The sequence below is a fragment of the Scylla paramamosain genome, chromosome 6, assembly GCF_035594125.1.
Source record: "Scylla paramamosain isolate STU-SP2022 chromosome 6, ASM3559412v1, whole genome shotgun sequence".
Taxonomy (NCBI): Eukaryota; Metazoa; Arthropoda; class Malacostraca; order Decapoda; family Portunidae; genus Scylla; species Scylla paramamosain.
In genome coordinates, this window is record NC_087156.1 from 21,109,497 (window position 1) to 21,134,036 (window position 24,540).

At 41.7% G+C, this 24,540-nt stretch overlaps 1 protein-coding gene across 4 annotated transcripts in view; it reads right to left on the reverse strand.

Moving 5' to 3' along the window:
• Positions 1 to 24,540, reverse strand: part of LOC135101383 (sodium- and chloride-dependent glycine transporter 2-like) — a 54,553-nt gene extending 30,013 nt beyond the window's left edge. For 2 of the 4 annotated variants that reach the window (XM_064005301.1, XM_064005299.1), the window contains exon 1: positions 24,314 to 24,540. In XM_064005301.1, coding sequence (XP_063861371.1) covers positions 24,314 to 24,319 — 6 coding nt within the window. In that variant the 5' untranslated portion in view covers positions 24,320 to 24,540. Of the gene's footprint in view, positions 1 to 6,156; positions 6,481 to 24,313 lie in introns of those variants that run through there. The other 2 variants (XM_064005300.1, XM_064005298.1) reach the window with 1 other exon arrangement.

The following is a 24,540-nucleotide window of genomic DNA, read 5'->3' on the forward strand; positions in this document are numbered from 1 at the left end:
GTCTTACATTTCTTGTCTCAGTTTGTATCCTTGTGGCAAAATGTTAGTGTTGAGCGGATAAACGAGTGAGGACAAGATACTCTACTTATTACGTATAGATTTGTCATATTTACAAAACGAGAAGTGGGAGTCAGTAAAGAAGAAGAAGAAGAAGAAGAAGAAGGAGGAGGAGGAGGAGGAGGAGGAGGAGGAGGAGGAGGAGGAGGAAGAGGACGACGATGACAACGACGACGGCAACAACAACAACAACAATAACAACAACAACAACAACAACAACAGACTATTACGACGACGAAAAGAAGAAAGAACAACAACAACGGCAACAGCAACAACAACAAAAACAACAAATCATCACCATCATCATCAACAACATCAACAAGACACCATTCACCCTTTCATCACCGTGTGCACTCAGACTCAAGGTTTCAAAGGATGATTTACAAGCGACCGTCACGACAAAAATGCGGAGATCACAGTCATACCACAGCTAACGGTGACTCGTAGCAGTTACTCTACGTCCTTGTGGCTGTTTCGCAGAGGAATACTTTCGGCGAGGTGTTCAGCCTCTAGTTGCAGTGTCTTAGTGTTGCAAGCAAACCTCCTGGAGTGTGTGAGGCAATCTACTGGCGTTGGAAAGTTTCTCATGGTTTTCAGTCTTTCTTCCCATAGTACAACGTAACATGAAGGCGTCACTGACAAGAGGGTGCGAGAAGGAGGGGACTGTGACAAGATTTCGGCTCTAGGATTACTCCTTCGCCGCACTGATAAGTCTTGCTCCGTATTTTGAAACGCTCAAGACTCTCATAAGAATTATTTTCAAAAGCCACAAAGGTGATAAGTAGTTTCATGAGTGTTTCTTGTTCCATTAATGGGGTAGAATGCTAGTTTTAAGAAATATCAATGGAATAGTGAGGACATCCTTGAAAAGCCAACTAACTTCCACTGGAGTCCGTTAAAAGTAATCAATAAGGAAAATACACTGAAATCTAAAAAAATTTAAAAAAGTAAAAAAAATAAGGTGTTTTCTTGCTTCCTTGCACTATGACTGCGATGGACGGAAAGCACAGGGTGGCATGCATGTGACCATCTCTGTACGGTGCAGTGGCTTACCTGAAAAAGATTGCTGAAGGTAAACGTTCCAGGAAACGAAAGATAAAAGGCAAGGGGCACACATGGCATAACTTTTTTCATCTGACAGTCATGTAAAAATTCTTTATGAACAAGCACTTTTTTACTTTCAAACTATTGCAGATTATGGAAATATATCTTAGTATAATTTTGCGCATTTTCTCTCTCTCTCTCTCTCTCTCTCTCTCTCTCTCTCTCTCTCTCTCTCTCTCTCTCTCTCTCTCTCTCTCTCTCTCTCTCTCTCTCTCTCTCTCTCTCTCTCTCTCTCTCTCTCTCTCTCTCTCTCTCTCTCTCTCTCTCTCTCTCTCTCTCTCTCTCTCTCTCTCTCTCTCTCTCTCTCTCTCTCTCTCTCTCTCTCTCTCTCTCTCTCTCTCTCTATCTCTCAAATGTTCGTCCTCAAATGGCTCCTTTTAAAACTGGAACAAAAACAAGGTTTTGAGGGTTGTACATCCTATAAACCTGTAGAATTCTGTCTTCAAAATAACGACTAGAAGTTCTGTTTCTCTCGTAAAGTTTAACACAGTACAAAGACGTTCTGTTGTCCACCTTGACTCTTAAGGTAACCAATGTCTACCATAATCACTAAGGCCCGTATTCAGAAACGCTTTACTTTCTCACCAAGATTATTTTCAAAGGCCACAGAGATGATTAGCCGAGTTTTCATGAATGTTTCTCCTGTTAATAATGTAGAAATCTTTTTAATCTGCCACTAGAACCATAATAACATCCCTGAAAACCAGTATAAGTTCAATAAGAGCATGCAGTGCAGGTGTTTCAGAATACAGTCCTTAATGTGGGGTGTGGCTATGTGAAGTTTATGGCGTGATGGAGGCCTTCGATGGGAGCTCAGGAGCAAACGACCCTGGTGTACGCACGAGGTGACACATTAGTTTTCGAGCACAACAGTGGCACTAGCAGGAAATGCGGAAATCGACGAGGAAAAATATGCATAGCTTTGACCAACCCATAAAAGGATTAGGATTATGATCTTGCAAGTCAAAACATGATTACTGACTGCGTTGTGACTGTTATCTGGAAGCCTTATAAGACAGACAGCTGAGGGACGTAATAACTATTACTTTACTGCTCTAAGGTCTTCCGAAGAAAACACACACACACACACACACATATATATATATATATATATATATATATATATATATATATATATATATATATATATATATATATATATATATATATATATATATATATATATATATATATACATTGTAAAGAAGTGGTTAGAGGCAGTTATTGCAAGCCATCTGGTAAAATAAAGGAACCAACAAACAAAGGAAGAAAGAGAGAAAAAAGTAAAGAAAACTTCCATTTCCATCTATTTCTATTGTATTTATTTATTGATTTATTTTCATTTATTTGTTAGATGTTTTTGTATTTATTTATTTTTTTCTGAAATTCTACGATTTTTGCAACAACATCCAGAAGAACATTAAGGTAGCTTACTGTCTCTCACCGGTTTTGCTCTAACACACACACACACACACACACACACACACACACACACACACACACACACACACACACACACACACACACACACACACACACGTTTCTTTCCAGCACGACACAAATACTTTCGCATTGTCTAGCAAGAGCTGTGTCCGTCACTCATCTTGCTCAGGGAGAGGGGTGCCTGGACAATCAAGCTTAACAGTCAGGAAATTGCAAGAAAGGCAGTAAACAAAAGTAAACAACGTAGAACAGACAGGCACTCCCCGCACAGCAATGTCGGCCTTGAGGAAGAGGTCTCAGAGGCCAACACTGTCGCCACCCGCACTGTATTGTAGCTGCTGCAGCCATTCTTTAGAACAAGACCACGAAGGGAGTTCCTTTGCAATGCACCAAGGCACGGCGAGGCTTCAAGGTCACCGCCCCGCTCCACGCTTCACTGTATGCAATGTCAAAAGGATGCGGGGCGAGGTTGCTGGGAACACTGTTGTTATGAGTAAATTCCGCTACCCTTCCTAAAAAGAAAGCTGTTAAGATCATTACCTATCAAAAGGAACACCTGTGCCACGCCAACACTTGTGCTACGGCAACGCATGAATTGCAACACATAACACAGTGGCTACGTCGCGTTTTTGTTGCAGTAATCGTTGTATCAAACCAACATTACTTATGAGATTACTCCAATTGTTATGCTACATTGGAAGAAACTGTATTACCGGAAATATAAGGAGATCAAAAATACGTTGAAGATTTTAAACTAGGATAGTCTACAAAAGGTACGTGTATGTGTGTGTGTGTGTGTGTGTGTGTGTGTGTGTGTGTGTGTGTGTGTGTGTGTGTGTGTGTGTGTGTGTGTGTGTGTCTGTCATATTCCAACAATTTCTACTGGAAAGCGCAAGGTTTTTTTCCTCTCGCCTCTCCCCCCATCCTACCACCAGACAGGGCAGTGTGGGCCTGCATCGAGGGAAGGATATAGACGTGGCAATATGTATCTTACGGGATGGAGAAAATAATAATAATGTGACGGCCTTAAACATTCCATTGGTTTTAAATATTCTCGTCCTTCATTGCTTCCCCATCTCTCTCTCTCTCTCTCTCTCTCTCTCTCTCTCTCTCTCTCTCTCTCTCTCTCTCTCTCTCTCTCTCTCTCTCTCTCTCTCTCTCCGGAAGTGACGCCGGCACTAGCCTCGCAGCCTCCCTCCCAGTGCCGGAGAGGGATGGCTTTCAATCTCTCCTTTCCACTTTTCCTCTAATTGAGATTCCATTGTGCGCACTTCGTTCCAGTTGACGGTATGCTAATAGCAGTGCGTCAGACACGCCATTTCATTCATATATTTGATGCGCATCACTCGTTCTGGCATAAATCCTCTAGATGGAGGTAGCTGTTCGTCAAAAGACACACACACAAAATAAATAAATAAATAAAATAAATAAATAAATAAATAAATAAATAAAAATAAATAAATAAATAAAAAAAAATAAAAAAATAAAATAAATGAATAAACAAAAACCCCGAGAAAGAGACCATAACGTGAACTTTTCAAGCCTTTGGTATTTTTAACATTTACTTGTTGATATTATAGGTGAGCGGGAACTTCACTTTCACCATCTTTGCAACAGGCGAAAGTATTCAAGCCTGGCTCTTCAGACTTTGTTAACCCTCTGGTGTACTTCAGACATTTAACTGTTGACATTACGAGTTTCTTGACGCCACACCAACGCAACAACAAACCTAATTAAGTCGACCTTTTAAAGAAGAGTAAGGTTAGAATCTCGTATATATTTGTATGTACTACATATCGTGGGGTAGCTCTCCACGTGAGAGAACAAGTCACTAGTCATATGACTGTTTTGAATTTGAACCACATACACAAACACTGAAGCGTCTTATCTGGAGTGGAAGTTATTGGCGTTTTTAGCGGCTGTAGTGAAAGTTACTGGTGCTTTCAGGGATGTTTTCACTATTCTAGAAAAAAATTAACAAAAATTTTAAAAGATAAAGAACAACCATAAAGATTTCTGTGGCCTTTGAAAAGAGTCCTTATGAACCATAAACAACCATATATGACCATATGAACCATAACAACCATAAAGATTTCTGTGGCCTTTAAAAAGAGTCCTTATGAAGGTCCAAGGCGTTTCAAAATACGGGTATAGCTGATGAGCGTCAACACCACTGCAGTTTTTTTTTTTTTTGTGAATTATTCAAAACCCTATACGACGTTTTATATATATATATATATATATATATATATATATATATATATATATATATATATATATATATATATATATATATATATATATATATATATATATATATATATATATATATATATATATATATATATATATATATATATATATATATATATATATATATATATATATATATATATATATATATATATAGACTAAAGACTCTAGGGTTGAGTTCCTGAATCAGAAGATGTTTGTATATTAAAGCTGTGATAATGAACGCCAGCTCCCTGGAGGCTAGGCCTCCTCATGGACCGGTCCTCCCACCTGTCCCTTTCCTTCGCCCAGGGGACTCAGCTCATTAAAGATGAATTAAGATTTTCTATATACGGCAAATGGAGATCAGATTCTTAGAAAGCATTTAACAGGATGTCAGTTTCTTCACTCAGGACGTTGGTATACATATTCTCATTAATATTCTTTTTTCCTTAATAACTTACATTGCAAGAGGGATATGCTGATATTCGTCCCAATATTAAAGAGGTGACAGTCTGGGGGTGATGGAAGGACCATGCATCATGTCTATCAAGGCATCACCACATGATAAAACTCCTGCTACTCGTGGAAAAATAAAACAAGATAAATTAAATAAATGCGTAAATAAAACTCATTTAGTACGATAATAGCTAGGACGATGTCAGTGCCAACTTGTGACATTATTCTATCATAACACGTGAGTAAATTGCATTGGTTAGATGAATGCGCGACCCCACGAGACGTGTTGAGATAGCGAATACTGGGAGTGAGTTGGGGCCAGCAAAGAATGGAGAAAAATACAAGTGAAAAGAGGGTTGGGCGTGACACAACTGCCTGGCAAATCACACACACACGCACACAGGAGCCCACACGACGTGAGAACGTTCTGCCTCGGAGTGACCTCTGGGCGGGGGGCGGAAGACAGAGTTGCCACTGACGGCTTTGCGGGCGTCCATTCAGGAACACAAAACAAGCAACACGCGGATGCCTCGGTGAACTCTGTCATGCTAAGCAGCCTTGCAAGAGTGCGGCTCATGACTACTGATCACTGGGGATTTACCTTGATTCATTACGAGAGCAAATCAAACATCAAATATTTCAGTGATGCAAAAGAATTACAAGATTATTACAAATAATGAAATATTATTGATAATAGATAAACTAGAGAGAGAGAGAGAGAGAGAGAGAGAGAGAGAGAGAGAGAGAGAGAGAGAGAGAGAGAGAGAGAGAGAGAGAGAGAGAGAATATGAAACCCTCAACGGGCCATTGGTATCCCCTACGGAAGTGAAACAGCCGGATGAACATGGAGAGGTGACTCACATTAACTTTGTAGGAGTAGGACGGCATGTTTGGTATTGGTGACCAAATACTGACGATCACATGTGATGTTTCCCTGACCTACTGTTTAGAATTTGTGCGACAAAGGTGTCTCCCTCTTGCTGCAACACACTGGTGGCACCTCGGCCTCAAGGTAGCCTCTTATGTGCAACACTGGGCGATCACGATACAACACAGGGGGGCTGAGGCGAGTCACGAGAGGGGGCCCGGGGACGCGCGGACTAACACCACACCGACCAGGAAAATACTGACTCCACCGCTCCTCTCTCGCAGCCTCGCTCACCTGCCAGGCTGCCAACTCGCGCCTCTCACCTGACGCCGCCTACCCTCCGTCCAACTCACCCACCAGGCGACCCTCTTAACCGCCACACACCTTGCTTCAGCTCCCATGAGGATGAACACACACACACACACACACACACACACACACACACACACTTTCTGTGTGCCTATCAAGCATCCATGGTAAACGTGTCAATATAGTGAGAAGCCTACTTAGTAAAACGTACTCGATGCAACCTTTGCACCTACTTCTGAAAAGGTTCAAGTAAGGCTGGGGCGTCAGTTGTTGATAACCCAATAGTAGGGATGAAAGATTCGGTCCCGGCAAGCACGGCCACGAGTAAAAAGGTAAAAATGAACGCGAAATCATTGAACACTCATAACCAATAGCCACAGACTTACGTGACTTACGTCACCTAAATTACCCAGAATAAATGTCACATTGAAAGTATCACCATTCTATAATTAATATGGCTTTGTCTTTAGCTCTTAGAATGGAAAGATGAGAAAAAAATAATGAATCTACATAAAGATCTATTCATAACGTGATGTACTGTATTAAGAAAGATGAATATATTATTGACTTTTATTGCGTTTACAAGACGTTTGCAGGAAAAGAAAGTGTGAGTGTGTGTGTGTGTGTGTGTGTGTGTGTGTGTGTGTGTGTGTGAAAACTTAGGGAATAATCATCACATTTATTTATATTTGATGTTTCGATATACAGCAACTGGTGTTAGGGGAATAATGTAACAAGGTTACACGTATCCTTCTTGGAGGGATGACTGGTGGAAGAAGCTCGACATGACGGAACACCCATGACGCAGATACCAACGAACTGTGAAGGGTTCATTAACGAGCCATCGAAGTAGAAGTATAGGCTACATTTACGTTGTAGGAAAACAGTGAGAACAACCAATTCACACACACACCAAATATAAAACAAATGTTGAAAGAAATTAATAAAGGCAAAAGTAAAGAGAAGCGCGCACACACACACACACACACACACACACACACACCTACGTAAAAAAAAAATAACAAGCCTAATTGTAGTATGACGTGTAATGTGATAGCAGAGTCATTACAGTTAAGTACGGGTTTCTTCTTATTAATTTTATCAGATTGCACTTCATATAGGTAGCAAATAATGTGGATCAATGTAAAGGTGACAAAAAAAAAGGTCTTCAATACATCGCCTTATCCTATACCCCATGTACCTCTGTCCTCTGTGAAAAGTGAAAGTTCTAAAGAATGAAGGACAATGACCATGGAAGTGGCACACGACATGGTATATAAAACTGAGGAAATGCAGGAAGTACAGTCACACAAAGAGCTTCATTGAGGTGAGTGAAAGATACTCAATCCGATGCTTAGCACGTGTGACGTGCCCGTGGGTGCGAATCCTCACATCAATGCCGCTGCTGCTTCACCTTCTACCGCACCACCTTCCCACCACTGCAGCTGCACCTCCACCTGTGCTATCTGCTGCCTTGCGTGATCCCGTACATACACTGAACCAAGTCCTCACAGTAGACTAGCAGAGGTGGCATGAGGATATTCACCGAAGCAGTGCCTATCTTGCCCCATAACTGCACGTTTTCTGTGAATACTGCTCACTGTGCATTGAAGTTTGTGTTACATTCCTTCAATGCATATTACGCACCATTCCTGCATAAGAGTGTCTAGTAATCGTTTTTAATAATTACTAGCATATCTCTCTCTCTCTCTCTCTCTCTCTCTCTCTCTCTCTCTCTCTCTCTCTCTCTCTCTCTCTCTCTCTCTCTCTCTCTCTCTCTTCATGCATAAGCACACATACGCAAACAAAGAGCTATTATAATTACTGGCATCTCTCTCTCTCTCTCTCTCTCTCTCTCTCTCTCTCTCTCTCTCTCTCTCTCTCTCTCTCTCTCTCTCTCTCTCTCTCTTCATGCATAAGCACATATACGAAAACAACGAGTTTTCATTATTACTAGCATCTCTCTCTCTCTCTCTCTCTCTCTCTCTCTCTCTCTCTCTCTCTCTCTCTCTCTCTCTCTCTCTCTCTCTCTCCATGTATAAGTACACATACTCATACAAAATGAGTTCCACATACGATGGAATACGAAAGACAAGTGCACAATAGAAAGCCACGCAGAAAAAATAAATTTTCATGATTATCTCCAGATAATTGTAATCGCTGGAAAAAAAGTTGTTTAATAAGGCAGCCTCTGATTCAGACCCAATGAACCCTCAAATGAGTCATCTGAAAGCCTTCCCTGAAACAATCTCTGGAGGTCATCTTAACAACTCGTAACTGAAAACGGAAATCCACTATATGCTCGTATATATATATATATATATATATATATATATATATATATATATATATATATATATATATATATATATATATATATATATATATATATATATATATATATATATATATTCAGTCATAAAGTGAAACAGTGAAAGCATTGCAGAAAGAAATGCTGGAGAAGTGACAGACAACAGAAGGACGCACCAAACCAGTGCTTACATATCTTTGAAGGGGAAAAAAAAAAAAAGAGAGAGAGAAAGAGAAAAGAGGGAAACTTGACCCTCGGTAAATCATGAGGTAATAAATGTTACTAGCGCTTGGAGATTCCTTTTAAATGTCGTAGGGGTGAGCAGGACCCAGGAGGGTGGTGGTGGTGGTGGTGGTGAAGGGGATAGTGGTCACGTCTCGCTCAAGTGGACGCGAGAGATGGAGGTGGAGGCAACACCGTCCATAACTACTGTACTTCATTCTTGCACTGCGCACCACTGCACCTCACCATACAGTGTTGCCTCATCACAAGAGTGATTCGGTAATAATTAAAAAGCGTTCATTCATCAATTATTTTCTCACCGAGGCTAGAAGCACAATAACCAGTCAGGTCGTGTTTTCTCACGACACGGCCTGGAATGCTGCAAAGTAATGTCATTGTGCTGAAAACTCGCGCGTGTCCTATTCAGCTCTGCTAACGTGCTTCTATTGTACTTCCGTTGCCGTGCCTGGTACATTTTAAAATATGGTTTCAAATACTCCTTGGGAGGTGATGCAGACAGTCCCCAGAGGTTCTGTGTACCAAGTCGGCATCTGTGAAAGCATGAATCCTGTAATCGATATTCAACTAAGTAATATCTCGCACATCCCCCATCCACGTGGCTATGAACCCGTCCAGCAACACGCCTTCACTTTCACCCACACGTCCATCACCATCACTTTCATTGGTCAGCGTGATCTCGTTTGTTACAGGTCGAGACTAGCAGTTGCAGCATCACCGTCTTTCCCTCGCCCTATGAAACCACATGAGATCTTACGCGCGAACCTTACCCATGGACCGAGACCTCCTTACCTCACCAGGGCGTTGGGAAACCGGCGCGCTGCTCTCCCCACCTTCGCTATCTTGTAACCCACAACATACATTACCCACTCTGCCTCCTTCCCGCCCATTGTGCCGATGTTCATGTGACTTCGTTTTTCTTTTTATTTATTTTTTATTTTTTTTATCATTCATTGATACATCTTATAATCTTGTGCGTTTTAATGAAGTTATACTCGTAGTTTGCTATTTCGTCTTCTTCCTCTTCCTTGATTGATTTACTTTCTCTCTCTCTCTCTCTCTCTCTCTCTCTCTCTCTCTCTCTCTCTCTCTCTCTCTCTCTCTCTCTCTCTCTCTCTCTCTCTCTCTCTCTCTCTCTCTCTCTGTGTGTGTGTGTGTGTGTGTGTGTGTGTGTGTGTGTGTGTGTGTGTGTGTGTGTGTGTGTGTGTGTGTGTGTGTGTGTGTGTGTGTGTGTGTTCTGTCAATTCATTGCTCTCCACACACGTTGTTCTTATGAGTTGTCATTCTACTTTCAGTTTCCCATTCTTTCGTTTTGTATTGAATTGAAAATATGTGTACATATGCAATAGTAATAAAAATGCATTTTCTATTTTCTTTCAACATCTCTTTTGGGTCACAGGGCCACGCATAGTTCAAAGACAAGGTAGTACACTGTATAAAAATAATAATAATAATAATAATAATAATAATAATAATAATAATAATAATAATAATAATAATAATAATAACTATAATAACAGAGAGAAAAAAATATTTGTCTTTTTGGTGCTGCAATAACTGGAGTGATACGGAGCTGAAAGATAATAACATTTCGTTCTTATCTCATATTCTAGGCTTGGTGGGAAGAACAGCATTCCTTAAGTGAAGATTCCCAGCTATTACCCCATGCCCCTTTCCATTTTTTTTTCTTTTGCCTTTGTACAGCACGCACCGACTGAGTACGGAAATGTTTGTCCTTCAGTATGCAAACATATGTACAGAGAGAGAGAGAGAGAGAGAGAGAGAGAGAGAGAGAGAGAGAGAGAGAGGAGGGAATTAGTTTTGGAGTATTACATCTTACTTCTCATAAATTCCAATCGTATATCTTTTCAATACAAAAATATATCTATACATGTAGGAAAGTACTGGAATAGGAAGCGATTTTCATAACAATATTAAATTTTGTGTGACCTGGAAAGTCGCGATGCTTGGCCGGGTGCATTAGGTGGCGAGGACAAGAACAAAGTTTTCATCCTTCCCTACTTCCCATTAACCCATAAACGAAGTCGATTGGATTTGAATGCTTGTTTGAGACACCACAAACTAAGCTTCGAACCATCATGAGGTCGTGCGTACAAAGTATTAACATTTACACATTTTCCATTATGAACTCATTTCACTTAACAGTTCATATACCACCTTGATGGACCAGTATTTTGTATAATTACAACGTACTTGCTCTCGGTGCAGTCTATTCTACAGGTGTCTTCAATAGCTTAACCTCAAATATGCATCAAAGGCTGGACAATATAACTGCCCATTTTACTGTAGTTTACCAACATACTTTACACCAGCGCTCCGTTTTCTCTATTTTAAGCCTTGACCCAAGTATTTGGACGGCACTACAGTCTATGATAGTAATCTGTAGTGTGTGTGTGTGTGTGTGTGTGTGTGTGTGTGTGTGTGTGTGTGTAATAATCTGTGTTGCACCAGCAGTAAAGTGGAGCCGAGACAGTTCACCGGCCTAATATCAGAGCAGTGGTTGGGGATTGCTCAACCAAAAAAGAGCGCACATATTTACTCCTTTGTCATTTTGTTGGATCCGTCACACTGTCGTAGCAGTACTCAGGAGACGTTTGTTTACGTACAACACACACCACACCAGTACACAATTATTTGGGGGCAATTCTGAGTGTTCAACTTTAAAAATGCACTAGACACCGCTGACCTCGAGAGTCACCTAAAGGAAGAACAGTTTTCTAATACACTGTGGCTGCCATTGTCATGAAAGTTACTGTCTACATAAAAAAAAAAAAAAAAAATTTGCTCCACATTCCATTTTCTGCCCATTTGTCGTTTCCGCTGAAGCGCTGCCACTGATGAGAAATTTCAGGTGTGACCATTTTTCTTGTTTTTTTTTTTTTTTTTTTTCGCATGAACGCCGTCATGCTTGATCACTCCTGAAAACTCTTCATGCCAAACAAGGAATTTTACACTTCAAAAATGCGATTAACAGCTTCATTTAATGACAAAGCCTTATCACATCGGCAGACTCACCACTGTCATTATGTTATTCATTTTTGCTTCTCTTATTTCATTATGTTACGGTTACTTGACACTGCTGAGTGTAACCTGCAATAATGCTGGCTACACCTTTTATTCCACATCTATCACATAAGTGTCGAGCGCTACTCTTTACTGACGCCTTACCACTACATGATTTATCTCACACACAGGATACTACATAGGCCTTGAATGCTGAACACCGCTACCTCTTGAAATTTCAAACATTACATTAACCAATTAATTATTTTACGACTACTCGAGACTTTCCTCAGTCATCGCTTTTCTAGGCACTGAACTGGCATTTCGTGCCTTGAGAACCTTATCTCACCTCCTTATCTCCTTCCCTATAAGTCTGACCGTATCGCAGATCCCAAGAACCCACCCAAGTACTCCTCGTTCATGAACAAGTCGATTTTGGACAAATGACGAAGAGGCCCGTAGCCACAGGTGAGCGAGTCCGGTTGTTACCTACTGACTGCTGCCCCTCCCTGCCCAGCACACCTGCCCGCTCAAGGTCGAAGGGCTAGAGGAGAAACATGTGAGACGCGGCTGCTAGGTGGACGAAGGGACGGATGAGGGGTGAAGGGAGATAGGGAACGGCTGGAGAGGTATACTAATGAGAGGAAGGGGAACGGGAGGATGGGGAGGAGCTACTCATGTGGAAGATGGAGACGCCATTGTGTGTGTGTGTGTGTGTGTGTGTGTGTGTGTGTGTGTGTGTGTGTGTGTGTGTATCTTAGCGTTGTTGTCATTTCAGTGCTTAAACATACAAAAAACTGTAAAAAACATATGAGGCAATTATTCATGATGAAATTTCTATACTTATGTTGTGGTCAATAATCTCTCTCTCTCTCTCTCTCCTCTCTCTCTCCTCTCTCTCTCTCTCTCTCTCTCTCTCTCTCTCTCTCTCTCTCTCTCTCTGTGTGTGTGTGTGTGTGTGTGTGTGTGTGTGTGTTTGAATTTTATGAATAACTATAGCTGGTGATGCAAGCATACGGAAAATATGTTTTATTTTTTCTCTTTTTATATAGATTTTTCAGAGAGAGAGAGAGAGAGAGAGAGAGAGAGAGAGAGAGGAGAGAGAGAGAGAGAGAGAGTACATTAAAGCTATCACAGGTTCTGATTCAAAATTAATGAATCACAAATAAAGAGATCATTTTAAAACAACATAAGCGCTTACGTGTGATGAAATAGAAACTACAATAGAATAAATACAACGCTGAACAAAGAGTGATCTCCTTGGTGATGGAACGATGGAAATTATGATTTTGAGGACATCATCATTGCGTTGCACTTTACGACCAGAGAGAGAGAGAGAGAGGAGGAGAGAGAGAGGAGAGAGAGAGAGAGAGAGAGAGAGAGAGAGAGAGAGGGGGTGTTTTGGGGGGAGGGGGGACAGTGAGGAATGGACGTGCCTCACACGTCTCCTTGACCTTGAAAGAAACTCATAATACGACGCGACGTTGCTGGTATCTCTTCCTTGTTACTTTTTTTTTTCTGGTTCTCTCTCTCTCTCTCTCTCTCTCTCTCTCTCTCTCTCCCTCTCTCTCTCTCTCTCTCTCTCTCATACCAAAAAATAAAAGTATATAAAAGATAATTGAGAGGATAAAGAAGAAAAAAAAAAGCTCATGACGTTTTTTTTTCGTGCAAGCTTCCATCACTGTGACCTTCACAGCGATCCACAGCGAAACGAACACCTCAGAAATTCTACATACACACACACACACACACACACACACACACACACACACACACACACAACACCATATACTAAGAAATTAAGATAAAAGGCAACCATTCCAATCCCATCGCTTTCTGTACGTATAATACATCTTGCCCATTTCAACAACGATGTCAGTGTTACGAAATCAATACGATGAGAAATCTCTTGAATATTCTCTACGTGGATGTCACTGCTTTTTATTGTTGCTGTTGTTGTTGTTGTTGTTGTTGTTGTTGTTTTCTTCCTCTTTTTTTTTTCTCGTCGTCGTAGTGTTTTTTTTGTTGTCGTCGTTGCCCTTCTCTTTATCCTCTTTCTTCTCCACCTCCTCCTTCTGTTCCTCATCATTTTCCTTCTTCTTTCTCTTCCTCTTCTTCTCCTTTATTGTCTTTCACTTCTCGTTTTGTAAATATACCAAATCTATACATAATTATTAACGCTGTTAAGCGGAGTGGACAATGTTACCACAATGATATAAACTGGGAAAAGAATTTCAAGACGAAGACATCCGTTGTAGTTGTTGTTCTTCCTTTTCTTCTTTTCTTACTATTTCTATCCATTTCTCCTTTGCTTTTTTTTTCTCCCTTCCCCTCCACCTACTCGTTCTCATGAATGTAACTAATGCTACTCTCTCTTCTCTTGTTTACTAAGTAGACGAGTAACTAGGCTGAAAATGGCATGCACCAAACATGAGGTGACGTGAAGAGACTGGCGAGCAAACACGGTCATTGGGGGGAGACTGTACAGGCGAAGCAGGAAGTCATGGATGGCCAGGGAAGCAAGAGGTGGTGAGTGGCTTGAAGGGGAGAGGAGGTGGCAGGTAAAAAAACACAAGTGCCAAGGACAGGAGAGATGTGCTAAAGTAGAATGATGAAGTGCTAACGTCAGGAAGGATGTGCAGTGTAGCGGGGTTAGGGAGATATGGTGAAGGGACAGGAAGGGAGACGAGATGAATATTTAATTAAAGGAAAGGAAAGGGAGTCGTAGTGCTAGTGATGGTGGATGCTGGAGCTTGGTGGTGAATGTAAGACCAAGCAGCAGCAGTGTTAGAGAGCCCCGCTATGTGGAACGCCTCTGGTGTGTGTGTGTGTGTGTGTGTGTGTGTCCAGTCGTGTGTGTGTCCAGTCGTCTCTCTCTCTCTCTCTCTCTCTCTCTCTCTCTCTCTCTCTCTCTCTCTCTCTCTCTCTCTCTCTCTCTCTCTAATAAAACTCCAACACAAGCTGAGTAAATCATTACTTAATCATCAGTAAACAGATGTCGTGCAGGACACTCGCATGGTATGCATAGCTCTTCCAGTGCAAGTAACATGTGGCACAAAGTCCACAATGTATAAAGAAATATATCACGTGGCTCACAACGTATAAACAAACACATCACCTTAGCCGCTGAGTGTAAGGAAACATCACGTGTCCCGCTGGGGGTAAACAAACACATCACGTGTCCCGCTGGGGGTAAACAAACACATCACCTGTCCCGCCGGGGTAAACAAACTCATCACGTGTCTCGATGGGTGTAAACAAAGACATCACGTGGACCGACTGGTGTAAACAAACACATCATGTGACCCGCTGGATGTAAACAAACATATCAAGTGGCCCGCTTGGTGTAAACAAACACATCACGTAACCTGCTGGGTGTAAACAAACCCATCACGTGGCCTGTGAAGTAAAGATCACGTGCCCTGCCCCACTACACGGGTGCCAAAACAAAGATGAGGTTACCAGACTACAAACCAATAAAGGATTTGAAGCTGTTACTTAACACGTATTGTATACAATATACTGCGTGCACAAACAACATACTCCAAAACATATTATCTTTATTATGATTCTTTGTAGATGATGATCTAGTTCATACAGGGTGTAACACGATTTTCTGCGGATATTGCAGGAGGTAAAAGTACAGGTTAATCTAAGTTGAAAATATTCTATGCACATATGTATTTTAAGGCCTTATTTAGCCGTGGTGTCAAATTAAAGTGTGGCCTGATGACATACAACGACCGGGCCGGGCGAGTAGCCTTAGCAGGGGAATATCACAAGGAGGAGGCAGTAGACACCTGCCGAAACGATAATTACTCCCAGTGAGGTCTAAAGCACTGGATCAAGGGGTGCTGTGAACTTATCATTAAACCCAGCTCTGACCTCACTATACGTTTCCCTTTGTGTCTCACAACACAAGGGGGCAGTCACAGCCTGCCCTCTAAAGACAACTTTCTTCCTTCACGCAAAACTACAAGAACCTAATTACACACACATCCTTCACTCAAAATTCAAAATTATCATGGCAACTCTTACACCAGCCTCGGATCACAGATGTCCCTCAAGTCGGACTGCTTTTTCTGGTATCGACACTAAGTGTTTTGACACCACCCCTCTCAACTTTTTCTTCATTAACTTCTTCAACATTCGCTGTGTTATATCTAATTTTCAATCTGTAGAACACCACCTCTCCTCTACTAAACTTCATCTTCTTTTTCTCACTGAAAGTGTCTGAGGTAACTAACAGGGGCCCCTTTTCTGTTCCCTCCTACTTTCTCTATCCTCATTTTCGATCCAAAGCTGGGTGTTTTGTTTATGTGCGCAACGACTTAACCTGCTCTCGTGCACACACTTGAATCTTCCGAGTTTTCTACCATCTGGCTACGACTACAGAGTCACTCTCAAACTAAATTTATCTGTGTTGTATACCTCTCACTTAACTCCTCTGCCTATAAAAAAAATCTTTGAGCACATTCTGACTCTCTTCCCTTTTGCAGAGATCTCCATTCTTGGAGACTTCAATGTTCACCAACAGCTTTGGCTTTCCTCTCCCTTCACTGACCATCCTGGTGAACTAGCCTTCAACTTTGCTATCTTCTACGACCTTGAGCAATTGTTGCAATACCCTACTCGTACTCCTGACCGTCTTGGAGATACGCCCAACATTCTTGACCTTTTCCTAACCTCTAATCCTGCTTATGCTTGGGCTCCTCCGATCACAATCTCATATCTATATCTTGTCCTATCACTCCAATCCCTTTTCAGGATCCCCCTAAGCGGAGGTGCCTCTGGCGTTTTTCCCTCTGCTAGGAGGTATTTTGCTGATTTTCCTTGGAATGACTACTGCTTCTGTGTCAGAGACCCGTCTCTGTGTGCCGAGCGCATAACAGAGGTGATAGTGTCTGGCATGGAGGCGTACATTCCTCACTCTTTTACTTGACCTAAACCTTCCAAACCTTGGTTTAACACAGCTTCTTCTCGTGCTATACATGATAGAAAGGTGGCTCACAAAAGGTACTTAAGCCTTCCATCACCAGAATCTCATGCACTTTATATTTCTGCCTGGAACCATGTCAAGTCTGTTTTCCAACTAGCCAAAAACTCCTTCATAAATAGAAAGTGTCAAAATTTTTCAAGATCTAACTCCCCTCGTGACTTCTGGCATCTAGCCAAAAATATCTCCAATAACTTTGCTTCTTCTTACTTCCCTCCTTTATTTCAGCTAGATGGTACCACTATCACATCTATTTCTAAAGCTGAACTCTTTGCTCAGACCTTTGCTAAAAACTCTACCTTGGACGATTCTGGGCTTGTTCCTCCCTCTCCTCCACCCTCTGACTACTTCATGCTACCTATTAAAATTCTTCGCAATGATGTTTTCCATGCCCTCGCTGGCCTAAACCCTCGGAAGGCTTATGGACCTCATGGAGTCCCTCCTATTGTTCTCCGAAACTGCGCCTCCGTGCTTGCACCTTGCCTAGTCAAACTCTTTCAGCTCTGTCTGTCAACATCTACCTTTCCTTCTTGCTGGAAGTTTGCCTACATTCAGCCTATTCCTTAAAAGGGTGACCGTTCTAATCCCTCAAACTATCGTCCTATTGCTTTAATTTCCTGCCTATCTAAAGTTTTTGAATCTATCCTCAACAGGAAGATTCTTAAACATCTATCACTTCACAACCTTCTATCTGATCGCCAGTATGGGTTCCTTCAAGGCAGCTCTACTAGTGATCTTCTGGCTTTCCTTACTGAGTCTTGGTCATCCTCTTTTAGAGATTTTGGTGAAACTTTTGTTGTTGCCTTAGACATATCAAAAGCTTTTGATAGAATCTGGCACAAAGCTTTGATTTCCAAACTACCCTCCTACGTCTTCTATCCTTCTCTCTGTAACTTAATCTCAAGTTTCCTTTCTGATCGTTCTATTACTGCTGTGGTAGACGGTCACTGTTTTTTCTCCAAAATCTTTTAACAGTGGTGTTCCTCAGGGTTCTGTCCTGTCACCCACTCTCTCCCTATTATTCATCAATGATCTTCTAAACCAAACTTCTTGTCCTATTCACTCCTACGCTGATGATACCACCGTGCACTTTTCCATGTCTTCTCATAGACATCCAGCCCTTTAGGAAGTAAACAGTTCAAGCAGGGAAGCCACAGAACGCCTGACTTTTGATCTCTCTAAAATTTCTGATTGGGGCAGAGCAAATTTGGTATTGTTCAATGCCTCAAAAACTCAATTCCTCCATCTATCAACTTGACACAACCTTCCAGACAACTATCCCCCTCTTCTTCAATGACACTCAACTGTCCCCCTCTTCTACACTGAACATCCTCGGTCTGTCCTTTACTTATAATCTGAACTGGAAACTTCACATCTCCTTTCTAGCTAAAACAGCTTCTATGAAGTTAAGTGTTTTGAGATGTCTCCACCGGTTTTTCTCACCCCCCCCCCCAGCTACTAACTTTGTACAAGGGCCTTATCCGTCCATGTATGGAGTATGCTTCACAGGTCTGGGGGGTTTCCACTCATACTGCTCTTCTAGACAGGTTGGAATCAAAAGTTTTTCGTGTCATCAACTCCTCTCCTCTAACTGATTGTCTTCAGCCTCTTTCTCATCGTCGCAATGTTGTATCTCTAGCTATCTTCTACCGCTACTTTCATGATAACTGCTCTTCTAATCTTGCTAACTGCATGCCTCCCCTCCTCCCGCGGCCTCGTTGCTGAAGACTTTCTTCTTTCTCTCACCCCTATTCTCTCCATCTCTCTAATGCAAGAGTTAACCAGTATTCTCAATCATTCATCCCTTTCTCCGGTAAACTCTGAAAATCCCTGCCTGTTTCTGTATTTCCACCTTCCTATGACCTGAATTCCTTCAAGAGGGAGGTTTCAAGACACTTATCCTTCAATTTTTGATTACCGCTTCGGACCCTATTCGGGGACCGGCATCTCAGTGTTTTTTCTTTTTTTTTTATTGTATATATATATATATATATATATATATATATATATATATATATATATATATATATATATATATATATATATATATATATATATATATATATATATATATATATATATATATATATATATATATATATATATATATATATATATATATATATATATATATATATATATATATATATATATATATATATATATATATATATCACACTCCACATAAAGTTACGCAATATAATCTAAACGTATTCATTGTCACAGTCTCGGAGGGAAACTGAGTGTGAGTGACTAGAAGTCAATTGAGTTACTAAGAGCCTCGTTTCTTCCCCCTCCACGACCGGACAAGCAATGCATGGTGCCTTATTGCCGATAATTATTTTATTTGTCATTTGTTACATTCATACTATCACTGAGTAATGTTTCCCAGTAAATCACCTATACGTTGTTATCACTGTAAACCTCTAAAACTTGCATTCCCCCACGGTTACCCGTCCGCTTCGGCTGTTGCATCTGTCGCCTTGCCACACTTGAATTTCATACAACTACTAAACAACGCCTCAAAATGCAAATGTGCATAGAACATTTTCAACTTAAATTAACCTGTACACTTGTAGCAATATCCGCAGAAGGTCGTGTTACATCCTGTAAACGTACAGGTTTCATTCTGGCGCGTACAATGGTCTTAACCAATACAAAGCTAATGTAGCACAAAGCTGTACGTGGATTCTTTTGGCAATGTTGAAATCTCTCTCTCTCTCTCTCTCTCTCTCTCTCTCTCTCTCTCTCTCTCTCTCTCTCTCTCTCTCTCTCTCTCTCTCTCATCCATCATTGTCTTCCTCTACAGGTTAAATTGTTGCCACAACACTTCCAGCCTTTCTCTCCTCGTTCATCGGTGGAATTCTTCAGATTCGAGCGTTTATGAATATCTTGCTTGTGGTTTCGATTTCTGATTCAATATGTTCGTAACCCAAAATTTTCTAACAGCTTCTGATCATGTCGATTCTACTTTATCCTGATCACACTAATGAAGAATCTAGAGGCTTGGTGTGTTTTGTGCCCTAATTCATGGCAGCACGACAAGTAAAAAATTCGTGGCTGGTTCAGAAAGGTATCCGTCGCTCGTCATCAAAAACCTGCTTCTCTTCTTGTTGGGTGAATACCGATGGCGCCCACACACAGGCCCAGCTGATCCCACTGAAAGACGGCAACTCGTTCAACAAGAGTAGTTTTATCAACCAATAAAGTGTTCATAGACATGTGCATAAGACATGTAGAGGTGCATCTGGTGATGGAGTTGCATCAGCGCTGGGTGGCATCACCGCGGTGCGTGCAGCTGCAGGTGGCGATGACCCACAACCTGGCCTGAGCAGGACGCTGGGTCGCCGGTGAGGGGGACTTGTCTCGCCTTTCTCTCTCTCTCTCTCTCTCTCTCTCTCTCTCTCTCTCTCTCTCTCTCTCTCTCTCTCTCTCTCTCTCTCTCTCTCTCTCTCTCTCTCTTTCTGTATAACAAGGAACTCAGGCCATGCAGACTTTTGCCAGACCGTCACTTGTTTTTCACTTTCATGTTACTCAACACCATGACTTGCTCCTTCACCATGAGGAAATGATGTGACGATTTTCATACGACGAATTGTGAATGGTGTTAGGATTATGGCTGGAAAAAAATAGAGGATGAGAGCCTGCGTGTGATGTCTCAGCAGGACCACAAAGGAGACTCAGTTTGCAAAGACACTGGTTTTTTAATGGTTTTAGTTATACTTTCCCTTGTTTGTGCTGGTCACTGCAGCAAAATAAGTCTGGTAATGCCAGACTTTCCATCACTAAGCCTGTTATAAAAACTCAACTCACGAGGACTCAGCATCTCTATCACAAAAGTTTTTTTTTTCTACACTCAGTAATTCAGTTTTATTATGATGACCATACTTTATTTTCATGATATTTGTAAGTCAGAGACGGTTCACCAAACCAGTTTGTTGTTGAATATAATGAAGGCGTGTTCCTTCAGTCAAGGCCTACAGTAATTATAACGGAGGCCACCTGTTCTCCTTTGTTCACGCCCACGTTCGGCGAGTGACCAATACCCACAGTCATCTGAATATTAAAAGGACAAATATCAAAATGCTTCGTCCTCACACTCTCACTATCACAAACGGTTTACACTTCCCTCCCTTCACTCCCTCTGTTCCCGCTTGAATTTTGTTGCTTCCCACACCATCAATGTTTCATCGGCCCTGTTTACACCTAGCCATACTAATTTTGTGACAGCCTTGATGAATCTGGAACTGAGCGAGCCTGGGTAAGGGCACCAGCAGGTCAAGGTCATCCAGTACTGAGGTGGCCTGCTGTAACTCTCTCCTTCTCAAGTTCACGGGCGTGTTTTTTTTTTTCCTTGGTCTCCTTTTTTTTTCGCTAAATTAAAAAGACTTCCGATGTTTTTTATTCCTTGTGTTGGGACATAATTATTTAGAACGCAGCCAGACGAAGGCACAGAGTGGATATTCAGTACTGCCTTCATCGACCTGTCCTCATATCTGCCTTGTGCCTTGGTAAAACTCATTTTATATAATGTGTCTTCTATCTATCTACTACCATCCCTTTTTTCGCAACACACACACACACATACACACACACACACACACACACACACACACACACACACACACACACATACACACACCCCTGGGAACGAAGACAATGCCGTGGCCGTCGACACGCACCCACCAGCAGAGACCTCAGTGTTGTCTTTTTTTTCTTCTTTTTGTGTGTGTTACAGACAACACAAAAGGAAATCTTTATTCACCTTCACATACCTGTGATACTAAGGACATAATGAGGTCCTTAAAACATTCTGAAAGCAGCAACAATCTCCCCCCTCCCCCCCCGTCTCTCTCTCTCTCTCTCTCTCTCTCTCTCTCTCTCTCTCTCTCTCTCTCTCTCTCTCTCTCTCTTACAACGAAATAAACCCTAGAGGTATTTAACTTCGAACACGTTCAAGACTAAAATCTACTTGAGTCATTGATTAGATTTACACATCATGACAACGGAAAGAAAAAAAAAAAAAAGCCCTGATGATTCTGATACGTCCCTACCCAGCTTGCCTGAACGACAAGGACATATTGCTTAAGAGAAAATGCTGAGGAAATACAATATAAGGAGATAGAGTCAACAACGGTAATACAGATTAGACAAGAGGATATACAGATAAGACTACAATGGATGAGGGGATAAACGTAAATGCGCACACAGAGAGAAGAAAAGAGCATAAAATGGAGTTGAACAGGACATGAAGTATATGCAGCAAGAGGAGTGGATAACAGAATCAACAAGGGAGAAGCCAGACGTCCAGTGTATGGTGAGACGAGACTGAAAATTAAATACGAGTAAATACGAATAAATGAATAAATAAATACATAAATAAACGTGGTTAAAACATGACATGTTTGATTGTCATCTCATGTCTCATTTTTTCTTGTATAAACAACAGAATAAAGAAAAATTGCTATTAATAGAAATCCTGCTGGTCTGGTCTATGAAAGAGAGCCGTTGACAGTTTTCAAACCATTGGGTCGACACTGATCACCAGCTGCATGGTCATGAGAGACAAACATTTACTTGCTTATAATAAAAAGTCAGAGTGAGTCAGTGTGGTGGCTGCGATGGGACAGAATCATTGGTGTGGCGTGGCTCCTCCATGCTGGCAAATTCAGCGGTACGGATTCTGCTGTGAGGAGACTGGAGAGTGTGGTGAGCCATGGTAATGTTGTGCATCCTTTTCTCTGAACCACAGTGTTACTCAGGATGACCTCACTACTGCCGTGGCAACGCTAACGTGGAGAGAAACGACAATACGGTGAGAGGCTGACCTCGAGCAACCTTCTGGACTCTCATACCTCTTGCGGCGGGACGTGTGGTTGTGATTACGGTTTTTCTTTCAGACTTATTATTATGACATGCGCAGATGACACATACATACGTATCACGCTTTGTCACTGAATTGTATTTGTGAACTTTCCAAACAGAAACAGCAGCAATAACAGCAGAAGCAGCAACAGCAGCAGCAGCAGAAGTAGTGTAAGTAATGTAGTCATAGATATCAAACTTTTCACGTGAAGTACATTCATGCGAACGATTAACAAACAATCTCTAATAAACATGTATGGGGTACAAACGCACATGTACATTCATGGGGACAGACAGTTTCCTGCCGGCAGACATGCTAGAGAAGGATCGCTAGCCCAAGCAGGACACATCGATGGCGGGCTGCCTTTGAGTACTTCGCTACTTGACCTGCGGAAAGCGGTCCCTACTCACCTCACTCAGGTCCCCCGCATACTCGTACTTCATGCGAGCACAGCGTGTTTGTGTTATAAGAATTTGATGAACATATATCCTGCATTTTGCATTTCCAGTCTACGTATGCATGGGAATATATCCGCAGTAGAAACACGTCGATTTTTTTTTTTTTTTTCAGCACAGGAAAAGTTCATCCAGCGTCACACGTTCTCTTAATTTTCAAAGTACTTTACCATACCTGCAGAAACTTATACTCACAGTGGAGCAGGTAAGTCTATTATAGCTAACATGAAGCAAACCATGAATAATAAATAAGATTATACAGCATACATATATAATTATGACATAATTCATATAAAATGGTGTGTGTGTGTGTGTGTGGAAGGTTAGGGAGTCCAGCTGGTGTGCAGAAGAACGACCTTGTCGGGAATGGGGGAGGGAGAGCTGCCGAGGGAGGACAACAGCCACAAGGAGGTGAGGGTCGCTGTCAAGGTCACACCTACAGTATCAGCCTCTCTGATGGGGCCGAGGGACATATTTCATGATGACGTATAACGCATAGATTACATCGGTGAGGCTAACCACAGCGATGACCACACCGTGCACAGACAGTAACTCAATGAAGAGCAGTCAATACATTCATTATCCTAATGATGTGTCCAAGACAAATCATCAAAATCATCTCTGCGCTAATGGTATTGAGATGACAAAATACATTTCTTAATAATATGGGAAGAATATTTCCATACAAAGTTTTAGCGACATTCACGTGAAACAGTCATGTATACTGTTACATTACACTGAAATTGTAATTGTACATTACATATAAAAAAAAAAAATCTTCACAGTCCAGGACACGTGGGTGGAAGAAGCGTGAGAAAAGGATAAAGCGAGTGCTGGGGGAAGGGGGGCGGTGGTTGGGGCGGAAGACGCACATCCTGTATAAGAATCGTGCAAATGGTGAAGAGAGAGAGATGGTCATGCCATTGGCTGGGAAAGGTAGAACACGTACCGCCATGGTGACTACTGCTTCCAGGGCATGTACCGGCGAATCACGCAGCAACCCCTACAGACCGTCGTCTCTCCTGCAGGAGTGGTGTGCTTCGCTGTGGTGTGACAGCTATACTCGGTGTTCCAGGATTAGCGCCGCTAGAAGCCGGTCACACAGCACTGACACTATACGTGTTCTCGAGACGGCGACCTGCCCACGACTGTGCGGCCTCTCTCACCCTCGTGGTC